At 33.2% G+C, this 23,218-nt stretch overlaps 1 protein-coding gene across 8 annotated transcripts in view; it reads left to right on the forward strand.

The window, feature by feature from the left end:
• ADGRL2 (adhesion G protein-coupled receptor L2) overlaps positions 1–19,270 on the forward strand; it is a 143,781-nt gene extending 124,511 nt beyond the window's left edge. For 2 of the 8 annotated variants that reach the window (XM_065898173.1, XM_065898174.1), the window contains 6 exons: positions 298–364; positions 7,872–7,963; positions 9,775–9,943; positions 12,550–12,678; positions 13,233–13,329; positions 18,516–19,270. In XM_065898173.1, the coding sequence (XP_065754245.1) occupies positions 298–364; positions 7,872–7,963; positions 9,775–9,943; positions 12,550–12,678; positions 13,233–13,329; positions 18,516–19,270 (1,309 nt within the window). Of the gene's footprint in view, positions 1–297; positions 365–7,871; positions 7,964–8,765; positions 8,811–9,774; positions 9,944–12,549; positions 12,679–13,232; positions 13,330–15,051; positions 15,181–15,412; positions 15,495–16,025; positions 16,044–17,776; positions 17,815–18,515 lie in introns of those variants that run through there. The other 6 variants (XM_065898171.1, XM_065898175.1, XM_065898172.1 and 3 more) reach the window with 6 other exon arrangements.
• The last annotated feature ends 3,948 nt before the right edge of the window (positions 19,271–23,218 follow it).

Below are 23,218 nucleotides of genomic sequence, written 5' to 3' on the forward strand. Positions count from 1 at the left end.
ACAATTTGGAATACCAAGTTTCGTGTTTTTCTTAGTAAAGTCAGAGGTCTTAACCATCAGGATTGGGGTGGGGGGTTATTGTTTTCCCCATATAAGCATAATTATGTATGTCTTTATCAAATTTAAAACCTAAAGTGAAGAACAGTAGAATTATTCAAATTGTTCTTGCCCATGATAAATTAATTTTCAAAGGTAAGTGTAAAGATACTTTTGCTTGTTAGATTTTTAAAATTTTGCTCTACTTGTGATATTGAGCATCCATTGAAGATACTTAATATTCTTTTCTTTTCATAATAGTTGCTGGCTTCATGTTGATAACTATTTCATATGGAGTTTCATTGGACCTGTTACCTTCATTATTCTGGTAAGCAGACTCTATTTTTCCTTCATTTTTAGCTTGCTGCTTTAGCAGTACAATTGAAACAGGGATAATTTGTTTTACTGTTAATTTATCTGTGCATTCAAAGATTTATAAGCATGTCTAGCTTACAGAATAAAATTATGTAGTATATTTTACATTCGATATCATTATTGAGTTTATACACTTGCTAATTAGTACTATTTTTAAAAACACTCTTTCCTTTAAGAAATACTTTTCCCCATTTGTAATTTAATTTGCAAAAATGTCAGGTATTAATCTTTATGTTAAGATTGTATGATTTTAAAGTAGTTTGATAATTAGAAAGGAATAACTGATATGTATAGTATATTTTGGTTTTGAGTAGTGGAATTTTTTGTTAAGAGATTTAGTTCACGAAGTTACATCTTTAAAATCTATAGTATTAGCTCTGCACCAAGCCTGTGTAGCATTTATGAATTGAATGTTTTATGGAAGTAAAAGAACATTAGCTTAATATTTATTATCTTCATTTCCACACAGTAATTTAGTACTTTTAAATAAATGTCCACACCCTAAATTCTTTTTAGGGCATAAAAAAGGTTTTTTTAAGCTTAGCGTAATAAATAAATATTAAATAAATTTTAAACTCATTAGAAATAAAATTACTTTTCTAAGACTTAAAATACCAAATAATAATATTGGTTTCTAAGAAATTTTATTTTAAAATAAACCTGATACAACTTAAGTATAATGACATTAAGGTATTTTTTAACTTAAATTATCAGTAGTCAAATATAGTTGAAATTTTTTTAAAAAGCTAAAATATTTGGATTTAAAACTTCTCGGTTTTAGCATCATGCTGTTACAAATAAGTGTTATTGACCATTAGAAGATTGAAAATGAAACAATCAAGTTTATATATTGCCTATAACTGTTTATTCCTGTTAAGATTTTTTCTTTAAAAAAGGTGACACAAGTAAGCTTATTAAGATATTTCTACTGTTAATAGTATTACAATTATAGCTACTAGTACATCAGTAAAATTAAGAAAAAAATTTAGTAGTTCAAGGAAACTTAAAACTACTTTTGTCACTAAAATGAATTCTTTTATACAATTACTTATGAAAGCAAAATGAAAATTTGAGATGAATGCCTGTATGAATCGAACCAGTAAAAAGCACTCTCAAGTGTTCTTAGGAAAGCTGATTTCTCATCAGAATTATTCAATCCAGATGATTGTCCCAATTTTTTGTTCTTTGCTTATGCTAACACAGCCTAAGCCTATCTTGAATTAAATGACAAACAGCTGATATGAAAGGGGTATGATCCTTAAAAACTCAAGCTTTTTTTTTCTCCCTGACCCCTTGGCCGAACATACTGATACTTTGAAAATTGTAAAAATCATTTTAGGGATATTTGATCTATACTTCTGTCCTACTGCAGTTTTGTTTATTTTCTATCTCTGAAGATAAATACTGTCTTTAGAGTATTAAAAAACATTTCACTGGGCGAAAGGAGTTAATGTTCGTATATACTCAGCTTCCAGTAAGAAAAGAGGTAAAGGACATTTTATTGTATTGCCCTTTTATAGTGAGAGCCTACCATTGTTTTTTAGTCTTGTCATTATTATCCTTTACCAAGTCATTTACGTTGAAATGTGAAGGGCTTTGGTGTTCCCAACTTAAAAACAAAACAAAACAGCAGGTAGCAATCACAGTACAGATCCTGGGAGTAATTCTTCTCCTGCAATTGCTTTGCCCTCTAATCGTCCCAACACAGAAAGACAGAGTGGTATTGAAGTGTAAAACGTCATCTCAAATGTAACCTAAAGTGAGATATGTGATTGTACAGCACATGTTTGTTGAGTATTAATATATTTACCTGTATATATCCTTATGGTGATATAGGTCATTTAAAAGTCAGTTCAGACACAGTTTAAAAATTTATACGATATAAATTATATTGTATACTGTCCTTTTAAGGAATAACAAAAAGTACCTATTGATATTCCTAGAAAGCATAGTTTTGCATTTCCAGCTTTTCTGAATTGAAATTACATAACTTAATAGTATTAAATAAGTGTACATTTTTAATAATTTTCAATGAAGGAAAAAAACATGTTATGGAACATAAAACTTCCTACTTCTGTATTTCTATAGAATATCTTGCCTACAGGCGCTAGAGTTATTATATCCATGAGAAAAGTGCTTGTAAGTAATGAGCAGTGGGAAACCATTAGTATGCCTGAAATGGTTTAATGAAAGCTTGGATCATGACACGTCAGGAGCTGTTCTTATCATTTGGACAGCTCCATCTGCATCGTTAATAATTAATTCAGTTCAGTAAGAGTTCAGCTCACACACTCACTTAGAAGTCTTCCTCAGAGAACACCTCTCTGGCTGCTAGTCCCAGGGAGAAATAGGTTTCTGCTTGGCTAACAGCAAAGATCTGGAGATACAAGTGCAGTTTTAGAGTTGCATTTGCCAGGTAGCAAAAGCTCTAGGGAGGACAAAAAGGGTCAGAACATGTGCAGTTCAGCTAGGTTACTTCAGAGTGGTGTTTCTGTTCTTGTGTCTTATCATATCCATGTCAGGACGGCAAGCTTTGGAATGAATTTTAAGCTGCTAAGCTCAAATGGATATGATTCAATTGAGCAGGTCGATAACTATAAAACAAACTGTGCACTCCTATAATCTATGGTACCATTTTCTTTCTTTAAACTCTTTGTATTTTCATGTTCATCAATATGGGTGAGGATTAGCTAAGCCGTATCATCAAGTAGTGATGAATTTTATCAGCAAATTACATGACAGATTATTTAAACAGTAATTTATGAAATTATTTTTGGGGATAGATAGAAGAGTATTATTTGTTATTGAAAGAGAAAGAATGCCCCATTTAGTGATTTAACTCCTTATAGCTGAATAGGAGAATTCTTTTCTTTTTAATTTGGTCTCACACTTTCACATAGAATTCTATTAAGAGGTACCCATCTACCTATTTACCTGTACACACACACACACACACACGCACACACAGAGCCGAGTTAAAATCTGATTAATTCCTGGATGAGTTGCCTCATCTTCAAACTTAATCTTCAGTGTGGGCATTTAGACTGGTGAGTTGACATACAACATGTAACACAATCCTGTTAACTTGTACTTACTAGAGGCTTCTACACGAATGATTAATGACATGTATACCAGCTGTAGACAATCTTTATGTACATAGCTGTAACTCCATCTTTTTCATTTCTCATTGATGCATAGCACCTTTCAACCTATCCCAAAATACTCTGTTTAACAGAAGTATATGGCTAGAAAGACCCATTTATGTCATAGGGAAAATGATAAGAAGAAAGAACTCAGTACGTCATTTGAAACTAAGGTTTTCAGTCTTCAAGTGACTATTTTGGACAATAGATTTTATCAAAGATTTTTTTCTGCCCCCTCTATTTCTTGTTCTGATTCCCATAGTTACATTTTAAGAGAACAAGAGAAGAGAAAAGAAGAAAATCTATTGAAATGTTTTATTATGCAAAATTATAACTCTTATTAGAGTATATTGCCTCCTGAAAAAGATCATAGGAACAGTATTTATCCATGAAACTAAAAATTAGCATTTACATTTTTAGACACTGGAGAAAATCAGAGAGCTTTAAAACCACAGTTTAAAGAATTTGTTAACACTTCAGTAAGTGTTCTATTTAATTCCAGAAAATATTTCACTCACATATATTTTGGTGGCAATGTATTAAAATGTTCAGTGCCTAAATAATAGACATTTTTTTGGTAAATAATTTGTATTAGTAAAATTTTTTAATGTGGAGTTGAGGAAAAGAAAAATATCTCACGCTTAGCAGTTTTTGCTGTTACGCTGTGATTCACAATGTCTTGCATACCTTTTTTCGTAATTACTTTGTCTGACAATGATGTTATTTTCTCCTATTAAAGATACCATTGCCTCAGTAATTATATATCGTCGTTGTATTTCAAAGACTAAATTAGTGTTGGATTTAACTAAATTTCTTGGCAACTTAACCATTAGTGCGTTGGCTAAAATTTTATTTTCAGTTTCTGTAAATTGGAGAATTCACAGACACTTGTGAAACAGTCTGACTGCAAGAGTCCTTCTGTGGTTTTATGATTATTTTTCTAGGATTTTAAGTTGTTTTTAAAGAGACTCACTTTTAAAACATCTTCTTGAAACATTTGATTTTAAATATGCTAGAAACAATAGCTTTCTTTCCCCACTCGGGTTTTATGGGTTTGTGTGATATTAAGCTGTGTATGAATATAACTAGCACAGACAGGATTAAGAAAACGCAAATAACTGTTCAAAGTACAATTTGGCTAGTGGGAATAGAAGTGTGTGGACGTTTTAGCTATTTGCTGATTATGGGATGGTAGTGTTTCACAAAGGAAATGGAGAATTGGTTGTCATGGCAAGCCCATCAAGTGGAAATCATTTGAAGAGCACACCTTTGTATGTCATTTAGGATTTCTTTGATAGTGTGTTCTATGTATTAATTAATTTAATATTATATCTTCAACTCATTGGTCATCTCTGACTGAGTGGTAAATTAGATTACTCTTTATAGAAGTGGAACCTTTTTTTAAAAAATACAAAACTAGTATATCTTTTGTTTGTTAGAAGACTGCTAATTTTCTCAACCAGAATAAACTGGTTAATTTTGTTCACAAGACTGGGCCATGGAGCCAGAAGACAGTATATTGAATCTCAGCATTGACATTACAGTAGCTAAGTAGTCTTTGGCAAGATAATTAACATCACAGATTTGTAAAATGGTTATCCAAGTGCTACCTACTACCTCTGGAGATAGGATTATATGTTGTGGGTGGGGTATTTTTTTTCCTGTAATTTTCTGAGCTTTATATCTTGTGACTGTATTATCTTTGTAGCTAGGAAGAAACACTGAACACATATATAACATTAAAAACTTCAGTAGGGTGAGGAGAGATGCATCTAACAGTCTGTTTTTTAAGGATTAAATGAAATATGTTTTTTGTGGCATTTTCAAGTTGGTTAGTTCTGTCTTAACAAGAAACAAATGTCTTTGTATCATATTTAAGCTTTAATTCTATTTTTACGTAGGTACACTTCATTTTCATTTCAATTTTATTGGAAAATAAGCTAGTTCTTAAATAACTGATTTTTTTTTTTGTGGGGGCTGGTTTTTCTTCATTGAAAAATCTGTTTGGATGGATGTAACCCCCACAAGTTCACATTTTGTACTCATTTTCTTTTTATAGCATAATACTTGATACATCCACATTTTTTTACATTCACATTCACATTCTTTATTTTCCTTGTGGTTTAGACATTGTGGTGGGTAATAACTTTTTTTCTTTCCTTGAATGTACTCCTACCACTACTATTATTTTATTCCTGAGGGGATAAGTAATATGCTTAGAAAATAATGAGCTCCAAATTGTGGCCCTTTTGTACTTCAGAAAATTATTTAACAAAAGGTGTTGGGGTAGAGGGCAACCCTAGGTCTGGAAGTTTGTAATAAAAGAAATAAACAGTTTTATCAGGACATTCAAAAAGAAGGGTTAGGAGGTTTAAAAGATTTTGATTCTGAATCTGTTAGGGCAGCCATTCTTACATAAGTGTTGTAACTACTTTGTTTCCTTATATGGGTTTTGGTTGCTTGGTTTGTTTTTATGATTATTTGGAGTATTTGTTTTTAACCATTCTTAAATTGTCCTAGTTAAGGCTTACTGTTATATAAAATAAAAAGTAAAAGCACTACTTTAAAAAAATTAGAGATAAACTGTACCATGCTTCTTTAAAATCAAATTAAGTATTCATTGTACTATCAGAAAGATCTCCCTAATTTCTCAAAGGCAAAAACTTGTGTCTTACCCCTATACAATAAGCACATTCTTGTGTGGAGCAGTAAGGTCAATAAATATTTGTTGAATGAAATGAATCATATTGTAATATTCCTGAAAATGTAAGCCTTTATTTATGGATGACCAACTGGACTTTATAATCTTCAGAATATAAAGCTAGACATTTTTTTTACCAATTTATTTACTTTTTCTCTAGACAAGTATTTTAAGAAATTAATTTTTAAGTACTTTTTTAAGCAAAGAGCTTCTTTTGTCCTCAAGTAATTAATGGAATGCTGTCTGCCAGCACTTGCAAATTATGCCTATTTTAGTCCTTAAGAGGAAATTCTACATCTAAGACAAATAACAAGGCACAGTAGACAAAATGACTGATACGCGGCTTAAAGCCTTTGCTCTGTTCCTTAAACTCGTTAGGAAGGACTTGGAAATTTTCTTTATTGCCTTACATCATTTTTCCTAATTATAAAATCAGAAGTGGTGATGAATGAGGAAAATAATGTTATCATTTTATCAGATGGTATTGTGACTCAGTAAAAATAATCACGTTACTGTAACAAAGTTATGTGGATTATTTACTACCAAGGAATTGCTTTCGTCTCTACATATAAACAGGTCCTTTTCTGAGTATACCCTTTGTGCCTTCACTAAATCACTTAATCCTCACAAAATAACTTCATTTTGTCTTTTTTAAAGTAATAATCTGAAGTAAATAAAATGTCAAAAAAATCCAGGATCGATTTAGCATAGTTTTATTTTTAGAGCATAAAAATGGAAGCTGCCTTCACTCCATCCAGCATTCTGCCAGGCTTCCGTAGAAGCAAATGCAAATTACAAACCTTTAACTTTCCTCAGTCAAAACACAACTCTTATCTTCTGAGTTCTCTCAAGTTGACCTGCCAGACTGTGCTTCCATGTCAGGTTCTATCTTCCCCATTTGGCATTTGTTGCATCTACATTCTTTGTACAACTGAGTGTTTAGAGGGACTCAAAACAGCCTTTGGAATTTACCTACTTCCATACAGTATAGAGACATCAGGAAGAAAGAAATGGTGGTCTTTAACATTTAAATAGCAAATACATTTATATATTTTAAAGTTTATCTTACTTTATATAACCAGCTAACATTTTTCATATATTTTATCTCATTTGATCTTCACCATTACCTTATAAAAAGGGTATGCAAATGTTAATTTTCCTCATTTAATCAGTCAAAATCAAGAACTAGACTCTCAACTAATTCTTAGGGTCCCAAATTCAGGGATCTTTCCATTATAAGCTACATGATGTAAATGCCCCTTCTAAGGAATTCACTTCTGTGTTTTCATTAGATGGTTTTTAGACCCTGGAGTACTTCTAGCTAAAGAAACTAATTTAGGCTGTCTAATTTATTTAATCATCACCACATGATACTGATTTAATGAGGTTTCAGTTTCATGTCAAATGATCTATTAAAAAATCGATCATATGTAGCCAGAGTATTTTTTAATTTAGACTCAACTTGATCATTGCATAAGTAAACTAGAATTGAATCAGTGTCTGCCATATACTCGTGTTATTCATATTTAACTGCATTAATCCATTAAATATATTTGCAAAAATGTATAATTTTTACTTTTTGTCATAGTGATCTAATTCTTTATTTGTTGTAACAGCTAAATATTATCTTCCTGGTGATCACATTGTGCAAAATGGTGAAGCACTCAAACACATTGAAACCAGATTCTAGCAGGTTGGAAAATATTAAGTAAGTATTTCGTATTTTAATTTTACTGCTTGACAAACTAAGTGAAAGGTATTCTCCACAGGGAGTACATGAATACCATCTTTCACCTGTAGAAATTATTCAGAATGAAGTTTTACTGATCAAGGTTGAGTCTCACTGTTACCATGTCACAGACATTGGTCAAAAATTAGGTAATAATTTCTGTCTTGATCTAAAGCCAAGAAATTGTTTCAGTGGCTTTGTGGAAATTCCATATCACTGTAGCAATTTCATTTGAATTTAAAATGCAATTCAAAATGATGTTCCTGTTTGCATGACTGATATGATTATTTTGTTTGTTTTGTTAAATGACTTTTTGATTTATTAAGGATTCTGAGCAGTTTCTACTTCTAATCCTGTTTTTCTAAGAGAATTTACTCCGTTACTATTGTTAACTTGGAGATTGTCTGTTGTTTTCATGATAATTAAATAAATGTTTACTTTATTTCAATGTTAAAAAAACTGCAATATCCTATCAATAGAAAAATGTTATCTAATTAACAAAAAATTGATAGCTGTTGATTCATTAAGTCATCTTATAAAAGCATTTTCAGAGTAATTTTTTAAAATATGAGTTAATTTAAAATTTGAGGAGGTATTGTTCAAGTTGGTTATAATGTTAAAAATGGCAGATCTATAGTAAGGGTAATTTTTTTTTAATTAGATAAAGTTTAGATAGGTTAGTGCCAGCTTCATTGCATGTTGCATGGTAAGAGAGAGAGCTAATCTTTAGCATCTCTCTCTTTTCTTCCTTTTCCTCTTTCTGTCTTCTCATCTACACCAGTAATTACCGTGTTTGTGATGGCTACTATAATACGGACTTACCTGGGTAAGGTAGAACCCTACATTAACAAATTTATGGCATGATTTATATTTTTTACAAATCTGTCAATATCATGAATTGCCCTTAACTTTTATAATTATTTTGGAATATCTTATTTGCTAGAATATTTTAAACTATAATATGCCTTTATTTTTTAATTGTTTGCCTCTGCATTTTGACTTTCTTAATTTTGACTAATTTTATAAAATATATAAATGCTTTCTTATTACTTTCTATTTTAATTCTGTCTAATAATTTTGTTTCTCTTTTCTGCTTATAATGCTTTCTAGCTATGAAGATAATAAGCCATTTATCAAGTAAGATCATTAGTTAGACATGGAATGCACTGACTTTAAATCCTCTCATTCCGTCCTATTTTCTACAGTTCCTTTCTCCTTAAGCTATTCATGATGAAATCTCTCCCAAATTATTTTATTTTGAAGTTGTTCTCATGTTTTTGTCTCATTTCAGCTAGGCTTCTTCATGCTTCAGTTATAAAACCTTAGGTTCACCTAAGATTAGTTTCTTAGAATCTGAGGTTTAGGTGTTAAGTGATTATCTGCCATTTAACCTTTCTGTATGTGTCACATTATTCAGTGTCTTGAGTGCACCACAGGACTAAAAGCATAGGAGTAAACTAATTAAGGACTCCTTAATTTCTTTTACCAAAATGCACATAAAAGACAATAAAGTCACGGGGGATGTTTTACACGTTGTATTTTAATATAGTTTTCATACCTTGTTTATTCTGAGTAAGAAAAGGTCATACCTGCTGTTGCTGTTTTCACTGGAGACTGCAGTACTAAATGCTATTGTTCTTTCTTTAATCAATGAAAGGTTAAAGCCAAAATGCTGTTGAATTTGAATGTGAACATAAAGTCAACTGCTACTACTGATACGTTAATATTTAAGTGTGATGTGTGTTGTTCTCTCATTGAACCTGTTAATGAAATTCACTTTATTTTTTCAGGTCTTGGGTGCTTGGCGCTTTCGCTCTTCTGTGTCTTCTTGGCCTAACCTGGTCATTTGGGTTGCTTTTTATTAATGAGGAGACTATTGTGATGGCTTATCTCTTCACCATCTTTAATGCTTTCCAGGGAGTGTTCATTTTCATCTTTCACTGTGCTCTCCAAAAGAAAGTAAGTGAAAACACTTAGAGTCTCTGCTTAACTTGTTCTTTGATTTGAAAATAATATATATAATAGGGAGGATTTTAAGTTACAACTGGAATATTATTATAGCATTATATTTTAATCATAAATTAATTGTAATGAAAGTCAGGAAGCTCAGGCTTCACATGTAAAATGTGTCAATACCAATCATCTCTTGAATGTCAGTTTGGGAATATTATAAACTAGATACTTATGTTAAGATTTCTTCTTTGGAGTCTACAAAAATGCTTTGTGCAAAGGGTATACAAGAAAAATAAAAAGTTAAATAATCTTGTTCTTTGCTCAATAAAAGGAATGCAGTGGTTCAAAACAAAATTGAGTATAAGGATAAATGGTCTAAATTTTAAAAGCACAAGATATACAGAAAAATGAATATCAGTGTTGTCTTCTGAGTAATTTTGAAAGATCTTAAAACCCAGCAATTTCATATCTCACATCTTATTATTTTGTCCTGATTTAATGTTAAGTGGAGTCAGCAAAACTGACTCAAAAATTAAAGTTGAATGTGAAAAAGTTTAATCTATTACAAGAAGATGTTAAACCTAAGAGAATAGCTTAGCTACCATTTAAGTTTGAAACGTCTGTGCCTATCACCAGGTATCATCCTTTCCCTGTCTGCATATCTAATGTAGTCTTTTTATTCTGTTATTACTAGTTGGTCACTAAACTGAACAGAGAAATAGAGGTGTGAAAGTGAAAACTATTATGTTTTCAGTCCTGACAAGATGATAGTGTTACTTCCATCAGTTCTGATAAGCTATAATTGTGAGATAATGACAGTGGAATGTGCAATGCTGACAGATAATAATGTACATTCACAGCAATAGGCATTAGGCAAAACCAACACCGGAGGGTATTATTTGGATAAAATACCATTTTGATTGCCATTGTCTTGGTTATATAGGATTTCAGAGCAGTTAATAGCCATTAAGTGTACAGAAATTTTTGTGAGGTATCATGTATTATTTAATAACACTGAACCTTAACTTTCTAAACATTATACAGGTATAACCTTGTAATTACTTTGGTTTTTATATATTTTCTGCATAGATGAGCATTTTATATACATGCAGATAATCACATATTCATACCTTCTGTCAAATGTTTTTGACAAAGCATAAACTTAGCAGAAAAAATATGAGGTCATCATTATTTCCTCATAGAGTTTGTATATTAATTTTACAGAGATTTTGCTATGCTTTTTAATTAGCAATTGCATTTTAAAGTCATTGTGTTACATTTCTTTTGAACAAGTTCTACTTAGTCTTGGATATGTCCTATTGGGTGCTGTCAGGATGAATTGTTAAGAATATAAGATGATTTAGTTAAAATCATGGTTCTAATTGCTTAAGTGAGCATATTTAGGCAGAGAAAATGCTTTGAAAATTCACCCCCATTGTTATTTGTTCTAATAGATATAATTAAATAAAGCTAAGAGGATGAAAATTCAAGTGCACTTAGATTTAAAAGGTCATTAGTGACTTTAATTCTCTAATTTCCCAAGGAATAAGTGTCAAAGTTTTGGCCTTTACAGGCAGATACTGAGCATAGAAATGGTAGGGGGGGGAGCAGGGAGGGGGAAGCCTTTGAGTGTTTTTTGTAACCTACTAGAAAAAATAATTTCTTATGCAGCCTCTCCTTCTTCTGTCTTGAAATTTCAAAGTCTGGCTCTTAGCCTCAATGAAACCTGTTTATATGCCAGCAAAGCTGCACAGAATCCAGAACTCTCCCCCCTCCTCCCAATTCTTGACCACCTAAGTGGGGCACTATTATTTAGCAGTTGTTTGGACCTCACTTTTTAACGTTTCAACTTCCTTTTAGGCCTGACAACTTTTCTATCTATTCATATGTCCAAACTTCAGGGGAAAAGGGAAATTACCTGGGTAACTCATTAATGTGAATGGAAATTGCTTAAATAGTTCCCTTGTGTGCTAATGAAGTGAAAAGGCATCTTAGACTCTCTACACTAAATGTTAGAGCTAGACACATCAGAAAATGAAGAAAACATTCCATCCTAATTAATGACATATGTATCAAAGGACTTTTTTTCCTTTATTCTTGTGCCAAAGTAGTCTTTCATTATAAAGAGGTCACCTGCAACACCATGCAATCTAGTAAAAGAAGTTTATGTACTGACCTACCTAAGAGGACACGAAGCATATAAACCTTAAATGACTGAATTACAAGTGGTTAAATGTAATTAAGCAAGGAAAATACTAAATTTTTTATCTTACTTTCTTAGCATGAAATAGAAAATTGGGTTTACTAAGGCTATAGCTAGAATAAGGCTTTTAAGATATTACCATTGTATTAATAAATAACATTTGCATAATGAAAACAGGGTATATAAAGCATTTCTACATACGATATCACCCTTTAAAGATCCTACTAGCCAGTGTAGTGGACAGAGGTGTTTTTCTGATTACCATTTCACCAGTTTCAATTGAACTTGACTTTGTAATCTCCACGGAAAAGTGTTAGTGGGACTTCTTGTCTCATCTGCTCATTTAATTAGAGAGAGAGGAGCAAGTATGTTTATATTAATCCCTTGGTCTTGTGGTTATTCAATGCAGGTACGAAAAGAATATGGCAAGTGCTTCAGACACTCGTATTGCTGCGGCAGCCTCCCAACTGAGAGCCCTCACAGCTCAGTGAAGGCGTCCACCACCAGAACCAGTGCTCGGTATTCCTCTGGCACACAGGTAACAAAGAGTTTGACAGCATCTTTAATTAACCTTCTTTATGGAAAGCCTTCTGAGACATGTTCTGTTCAGATGTACTAATTGTCTCCTCATTATAATGATCTAGGTAGCAAATACTTGCCTTCTTAGTATTTTGGTTTTAATTTCTTCCTAAGTATTTCTTCAAGGTGTTTCTTTAGGTGTAAACATCCTTTTTTGAGAGGTATACTTTTTTAAGAAGTATGTCATAATCATTAGATATCCTAAGCTCACATAGCACAGGACTCAGTAGGCATTCAGTAAACATTTGTTGACTAACTAGCCATCTCCACTTTAAAAAAAGACAATAAGTGAACACTCTTTTTAAGATTGGAAAATTAAATACTCCTTAGTAGAGAAGCAACAGAGGAGTATAGACTTCCTTCGTTCTAGAACAGAATCAACGCACATTTTTTTTAAAAAAAGGTCAAAAGATAATTCTGCACAGATTGTTCAGGGTACATCTTTGTGTGTCTAATGTAAGGTAAGCTTGGGAAAACTAACATAACATATGTCTTGCTATTTTATGTTAATAGAGTCGTATAAGAAGGATGTGGAATGACACTGTGAGAAAACAATCTGAATCATCTTTTATCTCAGGTGACATCAATAGCACTTCAACACTTAATCAAGGTCAGTTACTAGGAAAATTTGAGTTTACAATTTAAATTTTGTGCCTTTTGCCAATTTGCAATAATTCTAGAGAAAATGCTGAATTTTCCTCTCAAATGGGTTTATATCACAAGCTCTTAAACCTGTTGAGTCATCTTTTATCTTTTATTAAAGTACATATAAAGTCTTTTTATTCAATAATGTAATGCAAAAAGTATGATTTCAAATACCACGTTAACAGACTGAGGCTGGAAAAAGTAATTTCTGAGAACGTGCTTTGCCACAGATTAAAATGGTTTCCTAGTGAATACAGATTTATTCTTTCTAAACGTACATTTATGAAAGTTTTCTTCTTAAAACATTAATATAATTAGAATAACTACTTCACATTAAACAGTACCAGTTTTGCAATGAAAATTCTTGTAAAATTCTTCTGTTTTTACGTTTCTTTCAAAAAGTAAAAAGTAAATGTCAAAACATTTATACTAACTCTTCATAAACACATAATTAAACTACGTGATAATTTACAAAGTAATTTTTATATTTGAATTGTTATTATTTAATTAAATAATATTTAATTATTTAATCATAACCTTAAACTTATCACATAATCAATATAATTCCAACTTAAAATAATATGGCAAATAAAATAATTTAGCCAGATAAGGGCACAAGTACATGTACAGACACATATTACTGAGTACAAGTTTAGTAAATTTCAATTTATTTTGAAAAAATCATATATTATTGTATATATTCTTGGAAAGGTAATTTATCCAGGTAATTTCAGTTTTGATATACTGATTCGTAATATAATATGTTATATTTTATCACAATGTAGTATGAAAGACATTTTTCATTGTTGACATTGTTCTGATGAGATTCTGGTTTAAAATGAAAAAAAGCACATGTATGGCATCAAAACCAACTTGAATTTTAAAATATTTTTAGCCAAATTACATTAGTTATGCAAAACGCATGCTTGATAAGTATTGAAAGGTTTGTAATTTGTCAGTTAGAATGAGTGAAATGTGTGTTTATTCCATTGCTCTGATGTTTTACCTAATTCTGTTAAGATGACTATCAAAAAGGAAATGAATTATTCAATGATTCATTTTTGAAACCTGGCAAATAAGATTACAGAAGGAGAATTCTTGTTGGATAGAATTTGTGAATGGTCTAATAATTCATTATACACAGTCTCTTTTTCCCCTCAGCATGTGTGCTCTTGCATTTACTAAGAGAAGCTTGGTGCAGTGTGTCATACTTTTTACCTGTTTGTGAAAGTTGTTTTTCCTCCTGCTTGTATCAGAGTTGGTATTAACACCGATGTTTTCATGAGGGATAATCCCACACCTGTAAATGCTGAAAGTTTGAGATTCCCTCTTCTGGGCCTCAGTGGTTAGGTTTTTAATATTAAGCAGTAACATCTTGAAACATAATGTTGATCTCTGTGCATTTAATTGCCATTTTTGTTTAACAGTGATTTTGTATAAATTAGTAAATGTCATCCTCAGCAGGTGTTTACTTGGGGGACTTAGAAAGCACCTGTGAATTGCTGAAATTTAACTTCCCTCTTCCCTTTCTCCTTCAAATTAGTAGTTCAAATACAGTCAGATAATTTCAGCAGATTTTCCATTGCCAACTTATCCACTACCCTTGATGAATACGAAAAGTACTTTACTGCAACTGCAACACTAAAATAAGAGAACTGATGTATTTTTTTCTGTTTCTTTGCTTTAGGAATGACTGGCAATTACCTACTAACAAACCCTCTTCTTCGACCCCACGGCACTAACAACCCCTATAACACATTGCTCGCTGAAACAGTTGTATGTAATGCCCCTTCAGCTCCTGTGTTTAACTCACCAGGTGTGCTTATACTTACGAATACAACTACCTTTCTTTGCTGCTAAACAGAACTCTGATCTTTGCCCTCTTTCTAGAACACTCAAGTTGCCATATACTTACTATTACATCCTTAATTTCTCAGTTAAAAAGCATTATGGTATTGCCCACGCCAGGCTTCTAAAACTGCACTATATTATAGTAAAAATTCAGTCATGATAGTATTTACCAATAATTATCCATGTTTTTGACACAGGTGGCATAAATCTTAATATATTATTACAGGACTGACATCACATGGTCTGAGAGCCCATCTTCAAGATTTATATCATTTAGAGGTATCCTATCTATGTAATATGCTATTCAGTTGACTCTAAAGCTTGCTGACGGAGTTTGCTTCTGGCATGACTTAGCTAATAATTTGGATGCCTAGGTATAGAAAACTACATCCAGCACTATCAATGTAACCAAACTATAGTATAGTGCAGCTTTATGGTAGTTTTTCTTTCTTCTTAAAAAACTAAGAATAAAGTTAATATTAGTCAGTTTATACCTATAGTTTTTTATTGGGGGAGGGGGAGAGATTGTCACTAACCCATCCTGTATTTTACTGTATTTTCTAATAGCTTATTTATTTAAAATATATATATATATATATTTAATATTAACAGAATTTTCAAGAGTTTGGTGAAAGTTATTGCATAATTACAGTTAGCATATAATCTTTATTTGTGATTGATATTTGCCACTAAATTAAACACAGAACTTCGTTTCTGTTTTTTTTTTTTTCTTGACATTCTTTTTTAACGTAACTGCAGCTTCTCTTTTCATTCTCTTGTTTTTCTTACTTTCCTTATGCTTTCCTCTAGCAACCTACAGAGAGACAAGTATGGGAGTAAAACTTAACTTTGCCTATCAAATGTAAATTTTTTCAGCATGATTTTTAACCGGCACAATTAAAACATAACTAGCAGTCATGAAGTAGACTCAGCGGGCAAGTGGTTCACAATTTGCAACTCAAATGTTTCCAAATTCAAACAGTACATCTATATGTACTGCCTTTTGTCAGTAATAGAGGTCTGTAGCAAATGCTGTCCATACTTAAGTACATGCAATGCTGAAATAATTTGCTCTTTAAAGCCTGAGGTACTGTCAACCAGAATGCTTAATAATTGACTTATCATTTCTGCATTCCCACAGTAATCTTGCTACAGGCTGTGGAAAGTCTTCCAGTGAATTACCTGAACTTGGGCAGAAAAAGTTGCCTCTTCAAAACCAGCCAAAGATGTGCTTAAATCTGCAGTATATCATAGAAAACACCTTTTGGATTACCCAGTATATATTTTTATATTTATTAAACAACAATAAAAAGAAAAATGACAAGATCAAACCTCGACAGAGGAAACAAATGCTAGCAACTGATCCTCGTGTCACTTATAATTTAAAACAGCAAATGTTTCCTAGTAGTAGATCTTCTAAAGTTTGTGACACATATATAAATCTATAAAGCTGGAGATTTGTGTCAATGAGGCTAAAGGAAGCCATGCAAAGAACTATCATAACTTCATTTTGTCAGACATGCCTTGGAACATGATACAAATCGAATTGTCAGCTTTTCAAATGTAGAAGTTGGATCAGAATTTTCTAAATAACATGAGTCAATAATAAATATGGCCCACCTATTTTCTCATTTTCTGCTAATGATAATTAATTGAGCATTTATTAGGTATTTTTTGGTCATGACATTGAGTTTTCTAGGATAATCTGCAGCTTTAAGAGTGGAGTGAGCACTAAAAAGGGAAATTTCCTATTTTTTCGAAGAATTAATTTTTTTCCTAAACTCCTCCAAGCCTTGCATACAATGCAGCAGCCTCACAGTGGTCAGTTTCATTTCAATAACATCATTTCATTCTTTTTTTTTCCAGACCTATCTGTAGACAAGTGATTTTTTTCTCTAGGATTTTGAGAATGAATAACCTAACTTTCCATGGTACAGATCATTTAATTTTCTCTAAAACCTTTTTTTTTCATCTGCCTGAGAAGCACTGTGATGTCTTAGTTTACATGTTTATGTGTCTGTAGAAAAATACAACTCTGATTCAAAGAGAGCATGTTACCATATTTTTTTTCCTCCTGAACCTCTTTTCATATCTTCAGCAGACGTATCCAATCTTTCATTCCTTTAGAAATAAAAATATATTAGCCAAGGCTGACACCCTTTTCCCATTCCACAGTTGATATTTATTCTTGGTTTAATTTCTGTGACCCATACTTAAGAAATCTCCTAACATTTCTGCGTTTAACCTCCATGCCCATGGTGTCTGTGGGCCAGTCTCGTACAGTAGTAGACTCTGCTGGTTCATTCGGTGCTGTCACTGTGACTGATGCAGACTGCAGGGCTGCAGGCAAACTTTGACCGATAGGAGCCTGGGGCCATTGCTATTAGAGAGAGTATTAGTACCAAATAAAAGCTCAAAATAATAAGAAATATTCAATGAAAAAGTAAAAGGCTGCTATTGCTGGTAATCTAATTTGTTGAACCCTTGCTCTAAGTTGCTGAGAAGCTTAGAAATTCTTCATCATGTTACAATAAATCATTTTACTTTCTTTTATATATCAGCTACTCTTAGGCCAGATAGCCTGAGCAGACAGACATGATGTGAGTTGTCCAAAGTGAGTCATTCCACCTGCTGTCTATCGTGTTGTTGGATGGTGCTTGTGGGCCCCTGGTCCAGTCAGTATGAGAGGCGGCTGTCTTTGTTTAACATGAATTCTTTGTGTCTGTCCATTTTTTCATTCTTTTTTTCACTTCATCTCCAGAAAAAGGAAATGTTAGAATGTTGTTTAAAGAGTTGCTTGCCAGTTACGTGGGTTTATGTTGTACATTTGCCTTCAGTTTTTGTATGTGACTTATTCCTTTTTAATTTAGTGTTGTTTAGGACAAATTCTGTTAATTTTATTTTTATAAACCATAGTCTCGTACTTTAAAACGTAAATGTCACTAATGAATTGCTTTGCATTAACTATGCAAGGGCATGGAGTGAAGTCTTTATAAGAGTGTCAGAGATTTGACCAAAAATCAATTCATAACTACTGTCTCCCCGAAATTGATAAAGCAACATTCTGTATACCATCTTCCCTCCCTGGAAAACAGTATTATTCTTTCACACTTGTTCCTGTTATCTAAGGGGTTGCAACCATTTACAGTTGGGAATGCAGGAGAGCCTGGCACTTTCCAAGTGTTAGCTTTCAAATACAACTTTGTCCTGAACGACATTAAAAAGTTTTGTACAAAAGAAGTAAAGATTCTTGAGGAAGGAACAGAGGCAGTAACCGAACCCCTCCCTTTTCTGTTTCAGGACATTCACTGAACAATGCCAGGGATACAAGTGCCATGGATACTCTACCGCTAAATGGTAACTTTAACAACAGCTACTCACTACGCAAGGGGGACTATAATGACAGCGTGCAAGTCGTGGACTGTGGACTAAGTCTGAATGATTCCGCTTTTGAGAAGATGATCATTTCAGAATTAGTGCACAACAACCTGCGGGGCAGCAGCAAGGCTCACAACCTCGAGCTCACACTACCAGTCAAACCTGTGATTGGAGGGGGCAGCAGCGAAGATGACGCTATCGTGGCAGATGCTTCGTCTTTAATGCACAGTGACAACCCAGGGCTGGAGCTCCATCACAAAGAACTCGAGGCACCGCTCATTCCTCAGCGGACTCACTCCCTTCTGTACCAACCCCAGAAGAAAGTGAAGCCCGAGGGGACTGACAGCTACGTCTCCCAGCTGACAGCTGAGGCCGAGGACCACCTACAGTCCCCCAACAGAGACTCTCTTTACACAAGCATGCCCAACCTTAGAGACTCTCCATATCAGGAGAGCAGCCCCGACATGGAAGAAGACCTGTCTCCATCCAGGAGGAGTGAGAACGAGGACATTTACTATAAGAGCATGCCAAACCTTGGAGCTGGCCATCAGCTTCAGATGTGCTACCAGATCAGCAGGGGCAATAGTGATGGTTACATAATCCCCATTAACAAAGAAGGGTGTATTCCAGAAGGAGATGTCAGAGAAGGACAAATGCAGCTGGTGACAAGTCTTTAATAGTTCAGCTAAGGAATTCCAGCGGCCCCATGCAAGTGTTAGTAAATAAAGACAGGCTCCATGGCCTGATACAGCTCCCTCAAACTCTGCTTGAAGAGATGGCTCTGTTGACCTGTGGTTCTCCAGTGTAAAAAAGATGACTGAACCTTGCAGTTCTGTGAATTTTTATATAACATACAAAAACTTTGTATATACACAGAGTATACTAAAATGAATTATTTGTTACAAAGAAAAGAGATGCCAACCAGGTATTTTAAGATTCTGCTGCTGTTTAGAGAAATTGTGAAACAAGCGAGACAAAACTTTCCAGCCATTTTACTGCAGCAGTTTGTGAACTAAATTTGTAAATATGGCTGCACCATTTTTGTAGGCCTGCATTGTATTATATACAAGACGTAGGCTTTAAAATCCTGTGGGACAAATTTACTGTACCTTACTGTTCCTGACAAGACTTGGAAAAGCAGGAGAGATATTCTGCATCAGTTTGCAGTTAACTGCAAACCTTTTACATTAAGGCAAAGATTGAAAACATGTTTAACCACTAGCAATCAAGCCACAGGCCTTATTTCATATGTTTCCTCAACTGTACAATGACCTATTCAAAAATGGCTAAAGAAATTATATTTTGTTCTATTGCTAGGGTAAAATAAATACATTTGTGTCCAACTGAAATATAATTGTCATTAAAATAATTTTAGAGTTTGGAGAAAATATTGTGTGAAGCTCTTGGTTGCACATATGTTATCAAATGTTTTTTCTTACACTTTGTCATTGTAAGTTCTACCCATTTTCACTTATTTTCCACTGTATACAGTGTTCTGCTTTGACAAGTTAGTCCTTATTCTTACATTTTAATTTCTTATGGCCAAAAGAACGTGTTTTATGGGGAAAAAAACTCTTTGAAGCCAGTTATGCCATGCCTTGCACAAATGTGGTGAAATCTAGAAAAGATTGTTTGTCACCCCTCTGTTTGTTCTTGAACAGGGGCCAAAGAGGGCACTGGGCACTTCTCACAAACTTTCTAGTGAACAAAAGGTGCCTATTCTTTTTTAAAAAGTAAAATTAAACATAAATATTACTCTTCCATATTCCTTCTGCCTATATTTAGTAATTAATTTATTTTATGATAAAGTTCTAGTGAAATGTAAATTGTTTCAGCAAAATTCTGCTTTTCTTTTCATCCCTTTGTGTAAACCTGTTAATAATGAACCCATCACTAATATCCAGTGTAAAGTTTAACACGGTTTGACAGTAAATAAATGTGAATTTTTTCAAGTAGCTAATGTGCACTTTTATGTATGATACATAATTGGCTTTAACACACCTGTCCTTTGCCACCCCGCTCCCCTTGGGTATACTAGGTTCCTTCACAATATAACCCACGGGTATGCAAAAGAATACACTTCAGCTGCCTGATGGTTCTATATCCTGAAAAGAATACATTTGTATTCTAATTACCATTACCTATGCACAAAATCTGGCAGATAGGTTTCAATAGGGAAATATACTGAAAGTATTTGTGTCCGTTGCATTGCAACAGAGCCAAAAAACAAATAAAAGTGAAAAAAAGAAGACGTGTTGGAAATCTCAAGTCAAATTTGGGCATCGTTAAAAAAAACTGACTTTTCAGCAGTATTGAGAAGCAAATCCTAAAACGTACTTTTACACTTTGAGGATTATAAGTAGCCCTATAGGCAGCTTCAAATGACAATGTTTGTTATCATGGAAACGTTCAAAAATCATATAATTGAATCTCAACATGCAGATTTTCTCCTGTCTACATCATCAGCATTTATACCAAATTCTTCTAAAGCTTACTGGTTCTCTCAAGGGCTTCCACCACATTAGAAATCACTTTATTTCATGTGGACACAGCCTATTTAAAAAGAGTAATAAGAGGGCTTCCCTGGTGGCGCAGTGGTTGAGAGGTCTGCCTGCTGATGCAGGAGACACGGGTTCATGCCCTGGTCTGGGAAGATCCCACATGCTGTAGGGCGGCTGGGCACATGAGCCATGGCCACTGAGCCTGCGCGTACGGAGCCTGTGCTCCACAATGGGAGAAGCCACAACAGTGAGAGGTCTGCGTACCACAAAAAAAAATTAATAGTAGGGTGACAATGGAGGAGTGTAATCACATATAGTTAATACCTAACAAGTTGGAAATTGACTATAAGAAATTATTAATATTCAAACAGTTTAACAATCGTCTGAGAAGTGTATTCATCCTTGGGTAAAATTCTGCAGGAATTTACAAAACTTTATTTACTAGAAGGGGGCATTATATAATCGAGCATTTTCATTTTCTATTACGTTATATTTTTTGCTGTCCAAGCCTGAAACTCTACAATGTTATGTGATCTGTACTTCCTAGTATACAGGCTAACTAGGGTTAGGCTGGATCAGTGATGAATTGCCAAAAAAAAAAAAAAAAAAAAAGGCAACATTGATTGTTTAATTTGTGGCATCTCTTTCTCTTGAGGCTGTTCTTAAAACTGGTATGATGTGAGCAAGTGCAGAAGTACCTAGTACCTAAATAGTTAATGTTCTCTTCAGAATAGGTAATTTACAAGTCTTCACATTAGAGAATACAATTTGGAAGCTATGGTTCATCTTTGCCACCGAAAGAATTGCTTTTAAAACGGATTTCTTTTTAAAAATATATAAATGTTGCCTTAAATTCTATCCAGCATTCCCCCTAGTACAGATAATTTCTTAGGTTTAAAATTATTAATCTATTGACTAGTGCATTACTCTATTTATTAACCCAGTAGTTTCTTTGAGTCTGTCCAGACTTCACTTGTATATGCAATTTCCACCTTCTTAATTGTTTCTCTTTGTAATAATCACAACCGTGACTTTTTATAAAGTCACATTATTATACCTTATCTCAGGGACAGTTAGTCAACAGGTCTATTAATAATAAGGAGTGGTTGTTTCCATTTATTTTAGGTGCAGCTTGATAAATGTTAGTCCAGATTGATCTCTTTTATTTTAAAATATAGGCTTGTGTTTGTTCTATTCACCAACAGAAAAAATTATAGCTTATACATCTGTATATATTCATCTTATAGGCTTTTAAAATCATTTATGTGGAAAAGAATCCATTAAAATCCATAAATTGCTTAAATATGTCATCAGCTCAACTCATCCACGTTCATTTGAGGGTAGTTTATATTAATATTTTAACCAGAAAAACAACAGCAACAATTATTTGACAGAAAATCACTGTCACTATCCTTTCCCCCAAAAGAAGTATTATGCACAAATTCACTGCCCAATATCAAAAGAAAAATTCATGTGTACTTGTTACAGGGGTTTTTCAGGATGCTTGCTTTATGTATTTATTTAAATGAGAAAAGAGAATATGTAATTTTCCATCAATTCAACTTTGAACCTTCTTAAAACTGACCTTTAAGATGTTCTCATGGGATAGAGTGTTTTGTAAAAAACTTCAACTCAGTAAAATTTTTATTGTGGTTATACCTTTCTAAGTAGAAAAACTTGAAAGAATGCATACAAGTTGAATTTCTGAAATGGAAGCAGCTCTTCATATTTTATTGATACTGAATTTTTTTTAAAAGACAGTAATCCCTGAGTGTTTTACAAATAAAACTTAGTACCAAGAGTTCACATGATCCTATGTTCCACATATTTTTCTTTCCATGAAATTGTTGCATTAAATCTCATGTCAGTATGAAAAGTTACTGACGTGTTGAATATAGATGAGGATTGCTTCACTGGGTAATAAAATTAGTATGCTTCTGGGTGAAAATGCCATATCACATGCTTCCTGCTAGTTAACATCAAGTTCATTGTGAGTAGTCCTTAAATAGCATGTATTGGCAGACTGGAAGCATTAGTGTTAAAGGATGAGTGAATAGTAGTGGGTTTGGAGATTAATTTATGACGGTCTTATCATTTGAATGGTATAACATGCGAATTTTCTGT

Source organism: Phocoena phocoena, chromosome 1 (genome assembly GCF_963924675.1).
Source record: "Phocoena phocoena chromosome 1, mPhoPho1.1, whole genome shotgun sequence".
Lineage (NCBI taxonomy): Eukaryota > Metazoa > Chordata > Mammalia > Artiodactyla > Phocoenidae > Phocoena > Phocoena phocoena.